The 17,759-nt window shown below is 38.0% G+C and overlaps 2 protein-coding genes across 2 annotated transcripts; both read left to right on the top strand.

Moving 5' to 3' along the window:
* The first annotated feature begins 10,480 nt into the window (after positions 1-10,480).
* LOC111897929 (VIN3-like protein 1) lies at positions 10,481-11,402 on the top strand. Its single transcript, XM_042902081.2, has 3 exons — positions 10,481-10,650; positions 10,736-11,043; positions 11,118-11,402. The coding sequence occupies exons 1-3, from the start codon at positions 10,481-10,483 to the stop codon at positions 11,243-11,245; spliced, it is 606 nt and encodes a 201-aa protein (XP_042758015.1). The 3' UTR covers positions 11,246-11,402.
* Positions 11,403-16,214: 4,812 nt separating this feature from the next.
* Positions 16,215-17,353, top strand: LOC128125970 (uncharacterized). Its single transcript, XM_052763633.1, has 3 exons — positions 16,215-16,666; positions 16,736-16,818; positions 16,890-17,353. The coding sequence occupies exons 1-3, from the start codon at positions 16,215-16,217 to the stop codon at positions 17,351-17,353; spliced, it is 999 nt and encodes a 332-aa protein (XP_052619593.1).
* Positions 17,354-17,759: the final 406 nt, after the last annotated feature.

Here is a 17,759-nt window from a genome sequence, read left to right as displayed (position 1 = left end):
AAAACCCATTAATAACCCCTTTAAGGGTCAACTCTGTTCAATGGTCAAAGTCAAAGTCAACATCCTGGTCAAGGTCAACATCATGGTTGACTCAGCTCATCGAGTTGTTCCATCAACTCGTCGAGTTCCATGATCAATAAAACCCTGAAATCTCGATCCTATTTGTCGAGTTCTTTCATGAGCTTGTCGAGTTCTTTCATGAACTCGTCGAGTTCTTTCATGAACTCATTGAGTTTCTCCTCATAACATAGTCGGGACCTTTCACTCACAACTCGCCGAGTCCCTCCTTGAACTCGTCGAGTTCCTCAATCTTCATAGCCCAAAACCATGGCCAACTCGCTGAGTCATCTCCTAGACACAATGATTTTGCTCAGTAACAGAAAAGGTTGGGGGACCACGACCTAACTCGCCGAGTTATATGAACAACTCGTCGAGTCCCTCATAGTCTAAACCCATTCAGTCGTTTCTAGTCGGGTTCAATGCTTTCAAACCATAGATCTGGTCCCATAGGACTAACTTACCATGTAAAGTTGCTAACTTTACGTTCATGCATGGTGTCATGAAGCTAATAACACCAAAACTAAACTCCTAAAGAGATCTAAGGCATGGAGAACGGCCAAGAATTAATAAAGTTGGAAACTGTAAATCTCATATGGCCATGGAAGTCTAGATCTGAAGTTATAAATCCAAAGCATGTTTATATCCATGAATGGTTCCAAAATAGGCTCCTTAAGGCCCTAAACTACTGCATGAAGAGATCTAGTAAATGAATAGTCAAGGTATAGACTTTATACCTCAATAAGGCTGCTTTGACAACGAGATCTATTGATCCAAAGCTTCTTCCTTCAACCAAGCACTTCTAGCTTCCACTCCTTCAAGGAAATACCACAGAATCACTCTCTTTTAACTCACACACAATCAAAAGGCTCAAGATCACGAATTAAGGTTTTGCTGGTGTGACAACCGTCAATTTTCGGTCAAGTCAAAGTCAACTCAATTTGCCCGTAGGTACTAGAGCTTACGTTATGTAATTTCTAAACAACTCTCTATTCTAATGAGAGATCATAAATCGAAAAGTGCGTACATCTAGATCTCCTTAACCTAAAACGGTGGTACGTGGAGAGCCAAACCGATAAAATAATGTTACATACTCATCGGGAGTATGCAAGATCCTTAAACAAGGCTTAACGGGGTTTACGGACCTTGCACTGCGAAGCCGGACACTCACATTCGTCACACACAAAACCGCTCTCAATCGTTTTCACTCCATCTCTTCTTATCGGAAATCTCTCCCAAATCCCTCTAAGTATGTGAAATCTCTCCTAGATCTCTCTTTATATGAGAAATCTCTCCAAGAATGTCCAATCTCTCCCAAATCTCTCTAAGAATGTGAAATCTCTCCCAAATCTCTCTATGTATGAGAAACCTCTCCAATAATGTCAAATCTCTCCCAAATCTCTCTAAGAATGTGAAATCTCTCCCAAATATCTCTTTGTATGTGAAATCTCTCCAAGAATGTCAAATCTCTCTAAGTATGTGAAATCTCTCCCAAATCTCTCTCTGTATGAGAAATCTCTCCCAAATCTCTCTAAGAATGTGAAATCTCTCCCAAATATCTCTTTGTATGTGAAATCTCTCCAAGAATGTCAAATCTCTCCCAAATCTCTCTAAGTATGTGAAATCTCTCCCAGATCTCTCTTTGTATGAGAAATCTCTCCAAGAATGTCCAATCTCTCCCAAATCTCTCTAAGAATGTGAAATCTCTCCCAAATATCTCTTTGTATGTGAAATCTCTCCAAGAATGTCAAATCTCTCCAAGAATGTGAAATCTCTCCCAAATCTCTCTTTGTATGTGAAATCTCTCCAGGTATGTCAAATCTCTCCCAAATCTCTCTAAGTATGTGGAATCTCTTTCAACTTTCTATAATCACTCGGGGCATCCCGACCCTCAAATTTGGCGAAAACAGCCCAAAAACAAAAGTCTACGCGAAAAACGGACTTAAGGAGCCGAAACCCCTCTTAGGACCCGAAACCCCTCTTAGGACCAGAAAGCCCTCTTAGGAACCGAACCCTTCTGAGCCGAAGGCTGCTGAACCGAACCCGAAAGGTCCTCTCGGGCCCGAACCTTGCATGCCTCACCCGAACCCGAACGTTCGGCACATTTCGGGTCTGACCACTTCCTCTTCTGATGACCTACTGAGCCTTCGCTTCTGATGACCTACCGAACCTTCGCTTCTGAGCCCTTGACCGAGCCCCTCGCCTTCGCCTCTTCTTCTGGTTCGCACTTCGCTTCCGGCTCGGCACCAGCAAGGACCGAACCTCGACCTAGGGACCGAACCTCGGCCTAGGACCGAGAGGTCTCGCTGGAATGGCTTTTTCTCCCGGTTTTCGACTAAATTTGCGTTTTAGGCCCGTTTTTAATTGTTTTAACACGGGACTTTCACCCAAAACTTTATTTTAACATATAAGGACCCTTAACTATTAATTAATCACGTTTTTAAGGATAAAACCTTATCCAAAAGAGAGTGGGTGAAGTACAAAGGTAGAGTGTTGACTTTACTTATTTCTATGACACAAGCAACCACTCCCATACCCACTCCATGTCATTATTCACCACCAGCCCATCCCTAGTCACTTCATAAGTCCTTTCTCATTATTTTCAACTATTCCCATGTTCTTAGGGCTGGAACATCCACCCTCTCTCCTCACACTTCATTCATTCTCTCATTTTTCACCAAGAACCACACTCCAAACTCTCTCATCTTTCTCTCCCCAATTCGAGAATTTCAAGGCATACTCCAAGACTTTTCTCCTACAATTAGTAAGTATCATCATCTTTTTTATGATTATTACACATCCTCCTACTCAAAATCATAGATTGCTTACACAAACATCATCACATTCTTGTTAGATCTTCGAATCTTCAAGTGATTCTTCAAGTGTTCTTGGGTTGAACACTTCTCTTCTTCAACACTTACCTACTGAAACCACTCAAGGTGAGTTCATACCCCCACATTTTCATGTTTTCTCAAGTTTTTAGGGGGAGAATGCAAGTAAAACAACAAGAACAAAACTAAACTTTTCTAACAGCCTTCATCAGAAAAGTTAGACCCCATTCACGGACTGTTTTGGACAACTTAAACATTTTTGCTTACAAAACTGTTTTAGGTGTAAGTAGTTCCAGTTCTTAGCTTTAAAATGACTACTTGCACATCTCCATACGATGTTTCTACAATTTATGGTGATTTTTACAAAACTGTCTATCACCTCAAACACCAATCCGGACCAGTCTGTGATTTTGGACTTCTTCACACAAGTTAGAGGTCCCTAAAAATTATGGAAAAATTTATGAACCAACTAGACTCATTTTCCAAACTCTCAGAAGTTACGGAACTTGATTTGGACATTTTATGATTTTTCTACAAATTTTCCAATAACAGCTACAGAAAATGTTATAAATAGAAAAAACACTATAAATTTCATTTCACCTTGTAACATGTTGAGCAAGGTATATATATCATTATGTGATTATGTGTTATTGTAGTATGTGACACTTTTGTATTCATACCTAGATATAAACCAGTTAACAAATGAATTTTCACTAGATAATACATAGAAATAACCAAGTGTTAATAATTAAAGTACACCCATTACATACAAACGTATTATTAAACTATGTTAAGTATAGTTTATGTATTTTACTATTTCTACCCTTGTTTTTGATAAACTATAATAGGTATAGTTTATGATACATTACAAAATACAAGTATATTTTCAGAAGGGTACATTTATACAAAAGGGAACTTTCATTACGTTAAGAGTAAATTTATTACAAAGCGTCTTCATAAAAGAGTTTTTATACATTACAAACGTTTTTGGATAAACTGTAATAGGTATGGTTTATGTTTCCATTAACCCAACAAACACATTTCGGAAGGTTTTATTCCCACAGGAAAAGGCTTTACACTTATGCACACCACACGTAAACTTGTTAACCTAAATTGTGAGACATTCTCGTCCGTACGTCCGAGTACGGAATCTAATTCCTGCTAGTTATAATCAGAGTCTCCTGGAGGGAGAACGTGATAGTTGTGTATAGATCTATATTGGGTTTGACACCACACACCTCGCTGCTAGCTACAGCCGGACCTGCAGGTCTGCGGGTGACAAGTGTCATTTTCATATTCGCGACGCCTGAGAAACATCGTAGCAGGTGTATATAGGTCATTAGTATGATTATAGCGGCTCACATAGGGATCTAACAACATAATTTTACATGGATTGCATAAATCAAAAGAGGTTTTATGTTAATGTAAAATCACTTTTTATATCAATAATTACAGATATTATGGTATATTTTCAGTCTTGGTATTTAAGACCACACATCATTCATTACGGGATTTTTCTCAAATCTAAAAGGGGTTTTATGTCAATTTAAAACCACAATTATATCTTTAAGTATGACAAAATACTTATTCATTTCGGTCCTGGCATTTAGGACTACATAACTTTTATAAGGAAAATATTGGATTTTTCTTGGTGATATACATCTTCTTACAAAGATCGATTTTCAAACTCTTACTGTCAAAAGCTTATGAACTCACCAACCTTTGTGTTGACACTTTTTCAAAACTACTTGTATTCTCAGGAATTCAGTGAATCAGGAAATCAACCACGTTTTGAGGATGGGACGATAAATCGTCAAATAGTTCATTTTGTATCATAATGTAATTGATTCGAATCATGTAAACATATACTTTGGTGTAACTTTTTCAATTATATTTATGATGGTTGTATTTACTTTGAGCACTATTATACTCGTTGTTGTGATACTCTACATGAAGTCCTCCACCCCAGGACGTTTCCGCCATCCTTGGTTTGGGGGTGTGACAGCTGGACTGAGGGAAGGGATGAGGGAGGCCACAATAAAGTGTTAAGGTGCTTAAATAGGATGCAAACCCTGAAAATTAGGGTTTCACTCTGGCAGCCCTACTCGTCGAGTTGAGGCTTCTCAACTCATTGAGTAGACTTCAAGTCCCACGTCCAAAATCCGTTTCTACTCGACGAGTTTGGGGCCTCCAACTCGTCGAGTCTCTTTTCAAAAATGGATAGATTGGTTTAAAATACATACCAGGATCTGAGCATTACAAATCTCCCCCACTTATTTTAGATTTCGTCCTCAAAGTCTGATGCATCTGAGAATAGCTCTGGGTAGTGCTCCCTCATCTCATCCTTTGGCTCCCAAGTCCATTCCGAGCCCTTGTGGTGCTGTCATTGCACCTTCACTAACTCGAACTTCTTGTTCCTCAAATCCTTCGTCTTCCTGTCGATGATGGCCGCCGACCGGTCGATATAGTTCAGGTTGTCGTCCACCTGAATATCCTCCAGAGGTACCACCGTAGAGTCATCTACCAGGAACATCCGCAGCTGGGAGACATGAAAGGTATTCTGGATCTGACTAAGCTCGGCTGGCAGATGCAACCTATATGCTATCTTGCCCACCCGGGCTACAACTCTGAAAGGACCAATGTACCTGGGGCCCAACTTGCCCCGCTTCCTGAACCGGATGACACCCTTCTAAGGTGACACCTTCAGCAGAACCATATCCCCAACCTGGAACTCCAAGTCCGATCAGCATCTGTTAGCGTAGCTCTTCTGCCGACTCTGAACAGTCTGAAGCCTGTATATGTGAAAAGGTTCTGATTTTTTATGTCATTAGTATAACACATTGTGCTTTGTTGTGAGATAGGTAACCATGATAAACTGATATCTTAATTTTGTTCCTTGTTCAGTTGCATACCTTAGCAAAAAGATTTATCAGGGATGAAGAAATAATAATATGATGGACAATATGTAAATAATCTCAACTCTCAAGTTCTCAACCATTATGTCCATTTATGTTGCGTGATTGGATGAAAATTATGTAATAGATTATGGTTGTGAGAAGGTAAAAATATTTCTAAGGCATGTAAGTGATAAAACCTGAAAAGTTCATTAATCTTTTCTATCCATTTTACTTTATGAGATATTACAAAGATTGTTAAGAAAAACACCTAATAATTAGTAGCACTAACTCAAATTTGTGAATTGATAGGGTGAACTTTTGCTTCAAACTAAAATGTATGATGCTTTTTCTTGCTTATTATAATTGTGTTCTTGTAGGATTATGATTATGCTCTCATTTAGTTGGGCTTAAGTTTCTTCCTCCATTGAAATTGTGGCATTGCGTTTCTTCCTTATATATAATGCTAAATACTAATTTGATTAGATATCAGTCACAATAATATTAAATTTTTAATCCTATTTCATCACAGGGATAGTTGCTTGAACATCATGGACACAGATGATAAACTTGTTGCTAGAGGTGAGAACCTGTTGCTTCTATCTAATTTCCTGCATCATATTCTATAATGCCATCTTCTTATTGGTATTGACATACTGATTCATGTATAACAACTGTATTACAATGTACACTGAAGCATGTGTCAAGAAACTGTAAACAGAAACTATCCAAATCTATGCACATATACACAAACCCTTTTACCCAAAAATAGAGTGCTTGAAAATCTTCATAAGAAATGTAGATCAGAACATGGCAACTAAATTGTCAAGTTGGTTTCATTTGACAATTTTTTTAAAGAATTTCCAAGCAAAAGAATGATGTATGAAATGGTTGACATGCTATTGCAGATGTTGAGCTAGAGAACCTTTTTATTGTATGGAAGAAGTTGTAAAAAGGAAGGTGAGGATAATATAAATTTCCATCATGACATCATACACTTGATATACCCTTTCCATTCTTACCCTTTATATATCGTCAGTATTATGAGTAGGTTGTTTAGAACAGAAACATATAGTGATAAAGTATGCTTTTCAATTTTCATTTATATTTTCAGAACTAATTTGGTTTTTCTTTGTGTGTCTAGGTGTTCAAAGTCTATCTTCCAGTGTTCAAAGCACCCTATAGAAAAAAGGACACTCAGATGATGCTTCAAGAACTCCAGAGCCAATTCAATAGTTTGTGAAATCCGGACCCCGGATAGACCTATTCAATTCTTGTTCTGAAAAAGGAAAAAGCAATTAGCTTCATCAAAACCTAAAATGTCCGAACCAAAATTAAGTAAAAAGACATTAAAGAATCAAGATCCCAAAAAGGAATCCTCAAGTCCCAACAAACACTAGCAACCCCGGAAACAGAATAGGAAATGGGAAACCCTTATTCGGATTCCTCCGGAATCACATTTCGATGCTAAGTTTTCCGATACATGGATTTGCAAAAACTCTGCTTGTAGAGTTGTTTTATTTGTAACTGATACTTTCTGCAAGAGATGTTCTTGCTGCATTTGCCATTGAAATTAATGATAAATAGTATATAAATATGAAAGTTCAATACATATCGATTGAAGGCAAACGGGCAACAAGCTGCGCCGCTAGCCATTTCTGAATGGCAAAACCAATTCTTTTGAAAACAACATTTGTGGATCTAGGAGATATGACATTAGAATGCATGACCCGTTGGACTCTATTAAGGAGCTCCACTGCCTCTGGTGCGAGAAAACCAAATGTATTGAATGCAAAAGGAACAAACACATGTTGATTTTCTCTACATGCATTCTCGTGCTTTACCACTTTGCATGCAGCGGCTTTCAAAGCGACATGCCCAGCTGCGAAACCTCCGCTCCCCAAACCAACGAGAGGAGAGACACCAGTAAGATCCACGCACGCATGCTTCCCTCCTATCCATCCAAAGACCAAAATGTCAGTCGGTCTAAGTGTGGACCTGCCATCCTGTGGGTCCGTCAACAAGTTCACTGGCGCTTCTTTCTTCACAGAAATACCAGCACGCCGACAAGCATCAAAGAGAACATGTCGAACCACATCATGTCTATACTTGAAACCAGGGAGCTCTCTACAATGAACCGCGTGTTCCCCAAAGGTATCCAAACATGCCTTGCGACAAACTGGGCATATCTCGTCAATTGGGAATATGGGAATCATGAGGCGGTAACAAAGGATAGTTCGGTACTCCACAGGAGACATATGCTGGCCAAGACCATCAATAGGGATAGTTAGCAGAAAATCCTGAGCATGAGGCGCCCGCAGACACTCAAAGACTGCTTTCTGTCTGACAGTCATGTCGAAGTTGACTTCCATATCTTGGACGATTTTGCTAAAAAGGGCACACGCCAAAGCTTTTTGGGATTTAGGGGGGGCGGTGTCCTTATTAGTGAAACCGCTACAGTAAAATCCCGGAATCGTATCACGGAGACGAGTCATAGCACACAAGTAATCCGAGTCCATACCACATATGCCACTGTCACGTAAGATGTGGTCTTGTAATGCCCAAGATTGGGCCCTCGAGGTTACAAGTGCGTAGGAGGAAACCTCGTAGGCCGAGTACAAACCCAAACCACCGAAACGAATAGGTAAGGAAGCCAAGCGCCACTGAATGTCTCCAAAGAAGGGGCCTCCACATACCACCATATCCTCGATAGACCTGCGTAGTCCCTTGTCAAAGAATAACGCTGCCTCTTCTATGTGTACCGGCTGACATGTCCTTAAACCAAAGAAAAGTTTTGCAATGCCCATACACGATCGAAGCAAAAGGAGCTCACTCTGCGGGTCACATAATTGTGGAAGAAGGCCCATCAAATCAACAGCATTGACCGCTCTCTTCATGGCCAGCCTGCTAATAAACCCTGCGTCTCTGCTAACAGCACCCCCAAAGAGTTTCACCCCCAAAGAAGGTCTCCCTATCTCCGTAGGGAATAAATCAACACGAAGCTTCCTTCCATCACATGAGAGCCAAAAAATCTATGTTTTCTTGATGTTCAACTCAAGACCCAAACCTGGACCATGCAACCGAATTATGTTCAGCACTCTAGCCACCTCCTTTGAATCCCCAATGACAGTCCCATCATCTAGGTACCAAGCATGGAGAAGGAGCTTAAAATTGTCTCTAATCTTGTGCACAAGTAGGTGCAAAACAAGGGCAAAAAGAAGAGGGCCCAAGGGGTCACCTTGCTGCACCCCAGTGGCAGACCATATATGTTGGTCTCCGATATAAAGTCTCACTGCTTTCCCGTACAAGAAATTCACCCACAAAGAAATAGAAGGGCACATCTTGTTAGCTTCGTGGAGCAATGCTGAACGATCAACCAGGTTAAAGGCATTCGAAAAATCCATAGTCAGCATTACAAGAGACCCATCAACATGGTGTTCACTCAACACCCTATTGGCACTGTGTAACACAACCTCAGCACCGCCAGATACACCAACCTCGAACTGAAAATCATTAAGGTACTTGGTCATTTATTTACCCACACCTTTCATGGCAACCTTGGAAACCAGACGTCTCCATATAGTGCCTACTGCAATCGGACGGATCCAGTTGTCAGGTTTAAGAAGAGGCGTGAGAGGAGCGGATGCAACAAACTCTGCCAAAATGGTTGGACATCTTCTCGCTAACCATAAATTAACAACTGAAGTGATAGCATGTATGAGATCTGTGGCAATAGCAGACCCTTCTCCACTAAGGGCGTCTAGCAAGTGTTGAGCCCTCAAGCCATCTCTCCCGCAAGAAGTTCCTTTAGGGAAGGATTTGATGCGACTAAATACACAATCAAAGTCTGCCACAAGGGGAGGTTCAGAAATTATAGGGCTCGGCATGGATGGGGGTGGTTTGAAAGGGTGTTTGTCCTCCAAAGCTTTAATAGTATCACCATTATATGGTGCAACACCCGATGAGCATAACACTTTCACTGATGCGGTAAAATGACCATCTACAACCTTACGGAGGCACTGTCTGATGTTGGTGTTACTTGATGTAGCCTCCTTCTGAAGGATGCCTCCACCCTGTCTCATAGCTCCAACCTCATGGTTGTCTAACATATTTTGAACTAACTTCGTGATACCACCCTCTTTCCCCCATGTATCCAAGGATTTCAGGATGGAGCTTTGCTGTAAAGATTTTCTATTCTCAGACCTACATTCTTGTCTACTTTTGGGTCTAAACATCTGCAGTGTGCATCGAGGGAGAAGTAACAAACACATCCATGCCTCAACCGAGCCAGGTTGGGCAATCACCTTGTAAAGAGCGGTCTTCAAAGCCTGAGAGAAAGCAAGACGACAACTATGGGGGATACTCTTGACAGTAGTGATAGGCTCTTTAAAAACACGATCAAGGAGCGCAACATCAAAAACCAAACCTTCAAGAGCATTTGTCACCGACTCTTTATTTGATGGCTTTAGAATACCGACAATATAACGACTCGAGCCGTCATTCCCTGTAACAAACCTCACACGACCATCCGGGTGAAGACAATAACGGCTAAGAGCCTGCAAAGTCATATACTCCCCACACATCCATTGACCAAAGGCCTTCAAAGTTTCTTCCTCTGCCATAAATAGACCAACATCCCTAGAAAGAGCTTCACGTAACACACTTTTACGATCTTCGGTAGGTAAGTGATGTCTTTTGATGTGTGAATGTTCTTCAGATTCCTCAAATGGAGAATCTTGTGGCTTATTTTGTCACATTGAATGTGCCCTTCAACAGAAAAAAGTAGGCGTTGTGAATCTTGGCCAGTTAATGCAGCTTGATGGGAGTTACTGTTGTGTTTCTTGTGGTAAAGTTTCAGGAATACTTAGGTTAGTTTTTGTTTTTCCTCTTTTAACATATGCATTTAACAATTTACATATAATATAGAAAATACTGAAGTAATAATTCTTGCAGATATTGGAAGAAGCAATTAGCAATTGCTAAAGATGCACGACGTGTTGATAGCCTATGTTACATAATATATTTAAGTTACAGGCTTTTAGATGGAACATCAAGGTTTCAAGAGCTTCATAAAATTGTTAAAGAAGCCAAATCCATATTAGAAACGGAAGTGGGCCCACTAAGTGGAGTCTCAGCCAAAATGGCTAGAGGCATTGTAAGCAGACTAACTGTCGCAAACGAAGTCCAATCACTTTGTTCAATCGTAATCCAAAATGATGATCAACTCTCCAAAATTTCCACCACATCCCAAATTACCAAAGGTAACAAACTTTTCTCTTCTCATGTTCAACTCCATCTCAGTTTATAAAATCCCACATTTATTTACCCTTTGTAGAAGGCTCACTAACACTTCCCGCAGCATGCAAATTACTCTTTGAAGAAATAACATCCTCTTCTGTAGTCCTTGTTTTAATCGAACTATCAACTGCATTATCAAATGATATAATCATATTCAAACTATGATACTGAAAAACAACCGAAACAACACTAATAAAAGATCCAATCGCAACATTTCCAAGATCCCAAAGAAGAATTCTAATTTCAAATATGCAACCATGCACCGAATATGTATTCAGACATTGATTGATGATCCATGTAGTTTGTCTAAATAGTTGGTTCACTCGTTGTTTGCTGATGTTATAAATGTTAAGCGGCCTAGAAATGAGTTTTGTAGTAAGCTTTGGCGTTAATTCAAAAAACTAGTGAGTTTTTTTTGTTTTTTGTTTTTTTGTTAAAGTATTAATTATCGTTAGAATGTGAGATTAATGAAACTAAAATTATTTTTAATTGGTTTTTGTATATGTATTTTTTCTTCATGGATAGGAAAAGACGATACAGTTACTGAACTTGTGTAGTTGTGTTGGACGTTTTTTTAGGTAATTTCTTATTTTCTTTGGTATTAACCAATTTATCAACTTTTTATTAATTTGCAATTAAAAGTATTCATATTTATTTTGTCTAGTTGGGTAGAAATCAGATTTAGATGTACTTGACTTGTGCTAGTCACAGAAGCATTTATCAGTGTCCATTTTCTCTGGCATCTTTGTCAAGTAATGAAACTCTACAATCAAAAAAAGTAATTAGCTATTCACTTTCATTTTTAAAGTACTCAAATGCTTTTCTTTTTAATGGAAAAAAAGCAAGAGAAATTTTATTACTATCTTTTTAGAACGACTAACTCTGGTACCAACTAATCATATTCCTAAATTTACATATGTTGTCCATCTTGAAACTTTGACCACTTGAGGGAAAGACACCTTTCTCATACATCTGATATGGTGGATGGTGGACAAATTATTACTACTACTAGCAAGATAAGTAAAAAGAATTACAAAGAGAAAATATCATTTACTTTCTCTTTGTGTAGCTAACCAACGTAGTTAATTTCTAACTTAGTGCTTCTATTAAAAAAGCAAAAGAATGATTGAGATACAATTTTATCAAAATGCTCCAAATATCATCATGATAACAACTGCATCCAAATATCTCTTTGAATCACATTAAGCGCCACATGATTGGCTGGAGATGTAGAAAAAAAAAAAAGGATATCAATATCCCAACAGATCGACTTGATAGAAGATGCCAATGACAAGAGAATAGTATTAAAAAATCCACATTAATTTTTTGTTTATCCATTTAACTTAGTAGCCTAGCCATGTTTCGTTTCATACTACATGCTTTTAGCGTTTAGTTTAAACAAAACGTTTCAAATTAAAAAACTATCTTACGTAGTGTTTAACAAAATGCTATCAGCCATCTGTTATCAACTAGTTTTGCAGAATATGTTTTTGATTCCCCAACTAGCTTCTATTTCACTCACTAGTCTTAAAGTTTCTAAATACAATATTGGAGAGTTAATTTCTTAACATTATATAGATTCGACCTAGTCAAGTCAAGGTGAAACTAAGAGGCTGTTTGTTTTTTCTTTGCAGATCTGCGTGGACTCTTTTGTTTGCGCGGCGCAGACCACGCGCAGACCTATAGGTTTGCAGTGTGTTTGTTTTTCTGAAGTGCGCAGACATAAAAATGTCTACGCGAGGTCTTCACCACACAGACTTGGCCCAACCTCTTCTCACGTCTGCGAATTGTTTTTAACCTAAAAAAAAAAACGCGTCCCTCTTTTCTATCTGCCTCCATCGTCGCTTTCTTACCTGTCAATATTTCTCCACCCAACAATCCTTTGACTGCTCCATCTTCAATTCGTCGAGCATCACCACCGATCAGGACCGCCGTCGCGAGCATCCTTTCCGATTGAAGGCGTCGAGCGACCAGGCGACCAATCGACCGGCCGACATTGCGATCTACCCACCTGCGAACAACAGGTTTCGCCCTTCTGCCTTATGTTTTTTTTTTTTCAATTTCAACATGAAGTTCTCCATGATCAGTTCCATCAGTTTCGATTTCTGCTTAATACATGATCAGATTTGGTTTTTATATATAATGATTACGATTTCTGCTTAATACATGATTAGGAAGTCTTGCCAATTTTTTCCTGTTTATGTCTCACTAGTAGTGCAGGAGCAAAAATAATCGTATGCATCAATTACTTGTATATCCACATTTACAACTAGAGCACCTATGATTTACCTCTATTATTTATGATTTCCTCCAAAAAAAATCCAAACAACTTCATTTTTCAGTTTCAGAAAAACTAGAGCCAAGAACTCAAAAGTATGAAAATAAATGTTATTTTTAGATTCAATGTAGTACTACTAGTCTTGGTATAGCCACTGTTTTTGAAGGTTTCACAAACTATGTATCACAATTATGCCACTTGAGGTTTTATTTAGCGAGTATAATGATATGGGTAGTTGTTGCCTTGTTGGGTGTGTATCTCATTTTTCCTATTGGATATGTGAATTGCTTTTTGTTGTTGCTACTCTATAAAAAAGAAGAAAACAAATACACAAAAATGGTTACAATCAAAAGCTGAAAATCAAACATGAAAAACAACCAAACAAATACATAATGGTTATAATTCTGAAAAGAAAAGACTCTTCGTTGTAGGATAATAATGTTATTTATGCATATTAACGTTTAGACAATAAGTGGTCATGAATCGAAATGTTTCTCTGTATATATAATGACGAATGTGTTGAAAAGTTTAATTAGCTATTTAATAAGATTAATCTTGTTAATATTTTATTTAGAAAGGGTATTTTAGTAACATCATATATAATTTATAATTTTAGACAAGTTTTTTAATATTATATTAGTTTAATTTTAATTAAAATATAAATTTGGATATAGATGTAAATATTATAGTTTTAGAATGATGTATACGTAATTTTTAAATTTATAAGGACGTTGACGTAATATTTAATGTTTAGAAGGATATGAATGAAATTTTCCCTTTTTATAAATTCCTTTAAATAAAATTATCACATTAGAAAGGTCTTATACCCCGGGTCAGCAATATGGATCAACCCAATAGACCACTTTAGGCCAATCTTAGAATTTTTAACACGTCTAAAGATTACCTTCACCAAACTGACAAAGTCACTGTCCTTTTATTTATATATGTATTTCAAAAATAAGATTGGATTTGACCATTACCATTTCAATATCCCCTAAATTTTACTTTTGGAAACGGGTATAACAACTTCAAAATTTCAATTAAATACTAATATTAAACATGATCAAGGATTTTGGCAAATAACTAAATATATATGTTCTTGTTCTTGAAAGGATATTTTTATAACTTTCACAACTCCCTTCATGACTTTATCTCGCATAAAATGTACATCACGTTTAATATATTTTGTTCTCTCATGAAATACAAGATTTAACGATTATTTTTGGAAAATCACACTTTAAAACACTCTTTATGAAATAATGATGTTAGTTGTTGATTGTTTATTGTTATTTGGTTTTGAAAATACTCTTTATTGTTTCAAATCGTTATTTTTTTTGTTGGAATTTGTATGATATGCAATACCTTATGAATGCTACAATACCTTATTAAATTATTATTATCTATGATATATTGCTTATTAGAAATGGGAGAAAAACAACAATGGACCAATGAGCATTTAAAATGCTTATTGGATACTTGTATTGAAGAAGTAGAGAGTGTCGGTAGAAAAGGATTGAGTTTGCAGAAAAATTCATGGATAAGGCTTGGAAGAGTTCTTAAGGAGAAATTTGGGTTTGAGTTGACTCAAAAGCAAATGAAAAACGCATATGACAATCTGAAAGCCAAATACACAGGATGGGTGTATTTAAAAAACAAAACCGGTAACATATACAACTCTCAAACAAACACTTTTAACTTAACAACCGAGGAGTGGGATGACTTTAAGAAGGTATATATACACATATTATACATTTACGTTTGAAGTTGCTAAATATTCTTATACTATTTTTTTGTTACATTTGGGTTTAGGGGCATCCGAAGGCTGCTTCATTGAGAACAATTCCACTGCCTTTTCCAGATCTTTGTGCATGTCTTTTTGATGGAAATAGTGCCACTGGTAATTGTAGGAGTTACTCAACCCAATCATCATCAGTAGCTGGAGCATCCTCTTGTCGTGTTCCACCACTTCAGATTACCGCCACCCCTTTTCGTGTAATAGATGATGATGGTGATGACACTTCCCACCATGAGCCACCACCTTCTGCTGCTTCACCTTCTACCGCTTCACCTTCTGCAGCTTCACATTCTGCTGCTTCACCTTCTGCTGCTTCACCATATACTGCTTCACCATCTGGTAACCCCAACAAAAGGGCTAAACCCTCAACTCCTATACCTCCATGTGCTTCACCATCAGCTTCTTCACCTGATGGAACTTCTATTACTGCTGACGACTTAGCATTAGAAATGAAAAAAGCTCTACAAAGTTTGACTAAAGGGTATACAATCCCTCAATGTTTAGAGAAGTTAGAGGTGCTTCAATTAGGCCCTACAGATCCTTTACACTTTGTTGCATATCATATTTTCGGAGGGACCATGAACATGAGAGAGATGTGGATGCATTTGCCTGATGTTCCCGAGATATTACGAGGATGGCTTGAGATGACGGGTACAAGTTTAGAAGTTTTGAAGGATGGAAAGATTGTCCGTTGATTTTTCTAGTGCTGAAACTATTTGTTAGGTCTTTTGCATTTGTTGGAACTATTTTGTTAGGTATTTTTGCCTTTGTTGGAACTATTTTTTGCTACTTTGCTACTTGGAATCTAGTTTACCTAATGTTTTTTTGGTACTTGAAATATGGTTTAAGTAATGTTTTTTTGCTACTTGAAATATGGTTTATGTAATGCTTTTTTGCTACTTGAAATATGATTAATGTAATGTTTTTTAAAGTTCTACTTTGTTGATTTTAGGTTCATAATGGATCACGATTAAAAGTTGCTTCTCGTAATTCTTATGTATATGTACATCCGTTATTTTTGGAAGAGAGGTGTGAAACGATTGCGGGATAATGATTCGGAAATGACGGGACATGAATACACATTGGAGTTGTTACATCGTAATCGTTTACAATGTGTTGAAGTACTACGCATGTCCCGTGACTCTTTTGTACGACTATGTGCTCATTTTAGAGCGAATTACTCATTAAAGGACAGCAAACACGTATCGGTTGAGGAAAAGATGACTATGTTTTTTATGATGATCGGCCATAATCAACGTTATGTGATTATCAAGCGGAGATTTCAACACTCGAAGCAAACAATTCATAAATTTTTTTATGAAGTGTTGGACAAAATGATGCTTTTCGCACAAGATGTTATAGTACCAACTTCTTTTAATCCGAATCCAAACATTCCAGGACATAATAGGAGGCTACGAAGGATTTTCAAAGGGGCGGTTGGTGCCCCTGATAGCACTTTGATACATGTTGTTGTCCCTGCTAAGAAACAAGACTTATATAGAAGTAGAGGAAAGTGAGATTGCTACCAAAACGTATTGGCAATTTGTGACTTCAATATGATGTTTACATTTGTTGTGGCCAGGTGGGAAGGGGTAGCGCATGACTCTAGAATATTATCAGAAGCAATAACCGATCCACAAGCATCATTCCCGTTTCCACCACCCGGTAAGTTTTTGTTTTTTTAAATACTCTTATCTTAGTTTGAAAATTGATTAGTGTTTTGCATTTTTTTACAGACAAGTATTATCTTTGTGATGCCGCGTATGCACACACTCGAGGATTTATGGCCCCTTATCGTAATGTGAGGTATTGGCTTGGAGATTTTCGTCAAAGACGTGCATTGACCAATAAAGAAAAATTTAACCATGGACATGCAAAACTTCGGAATGTCATTGAGCGTGCTTTTGGTGTTTTGAAAGCACGCTTCCCTATATTGAAGAGGATGGCACCATTCCCGTTTGTGACACAAAGAAACAATGCCATGGCATGCTTCGCGCTTCATAATTTTATAAGGAGAGAAGGACTGAGTGATGAGTATTTCGCACGATACGATGAACCCAATGTCTCATTTCGGAATAACAATGTGGCCGTTGATGATGATGAAGACGAGATTCCAACACATGGTACTGCAGCAGACCGTGAATATATGACTCAGTTACAGGATGAAATTGCTGATCAGTTGATGCACAATATAGATTGAATTGTTTTAAATAAAATTGTTATTGTAAAACTAGTTTTTTTTTTATTGTATGACTAATTTGGTTGCATAAATTTTATTTTCAATGTTATTAGGGGGTGTTTGTTTTTTCTCTGCAGATCTGCGGGAGGTCTTCTGTCTGCGCGGCGCAGACCACGCGCAGACTTATAGGTTTGAAGTGCGTTTGTTTTTCTGAAGTGCGCAGGCATAAAAACGTCTGCGCGAGGTCTTCACCACACAGATATGGGCCAACCTCTTCTAAAGTCTGCCAAGTTCATTTGACCTAAAAAAAAAACACGCGTTTTATTTTTCCGCCTCCATTCATCCAAGCCTCCCGTCTTTGTACACAGATAGCTCGACAACTCCATCTTCACTCCAGCAAGTTTCGCCGACCGACTGTCACCTTCGA

The sequence above is a fragment of the Lactuca sativa genome, chromosome 5, assembly GCF_002870075.4.
Source record: "Lactuca sativa cultivar Salinas chromosome 5, Lsat_Salinas_v11, whole genome shotgun sequence".
Classification (NCBI taxonomy): domain Eukaryota; kingdom Viridiplantae; phylum Streptophyta; class Magnoliopsida; order Asterales; family Asteraceae; genus Lactuca; species Lactuca sativa.
The sequence above is the reverse complement of the archived record's forward strand: the minus strand, read 5'-3'. Positions and strand labels throughout refer to the sequence as shown.

Coding starts and splice junctions, on each gene's coding strand:
- LOC128125970 (XM_052763633.1), top strand. CDS start 16,215: ATGACGGGACATGAATACACATTGGAGTTGTTACATCGTAATCGTTTA. Junction 16,667..16,735: donor TTATATAGAAGTAGAGGAAA/GTGAGATTGCTA, acceptor TGTTGTGGCCAG/GTGGGAAGGGGTAGCGCATG. Junction 16,819..16,889: donor ATTCCCGTTTCCACCACCCG/GTAAGTTTTTGT, acceptor ATTTTTTTACAG/ACAAGTATTATCTTTGTGAT.
- LOC111897929 (XM_042902081.2), top strand. CDS start 10,481: ATGTGTGAATGTTCTTCAGATTCCTCAAATGGAGAATCTTGTGGCTTA. Junction 10,651..10,735: donor AAAGTTTCAGGAATACTTAG/GTTAGTTTTTGT, acceptor TAATTCTTGCAG/ATATTGGAAGAAGCAATTAG. Junction 11,044..11,117: donor CACATCCCAAATTACCAAAG/GTAACAAACTTT, acceptor TACCCTTTGTAG/AAGGCTCACTAACACTTCCC.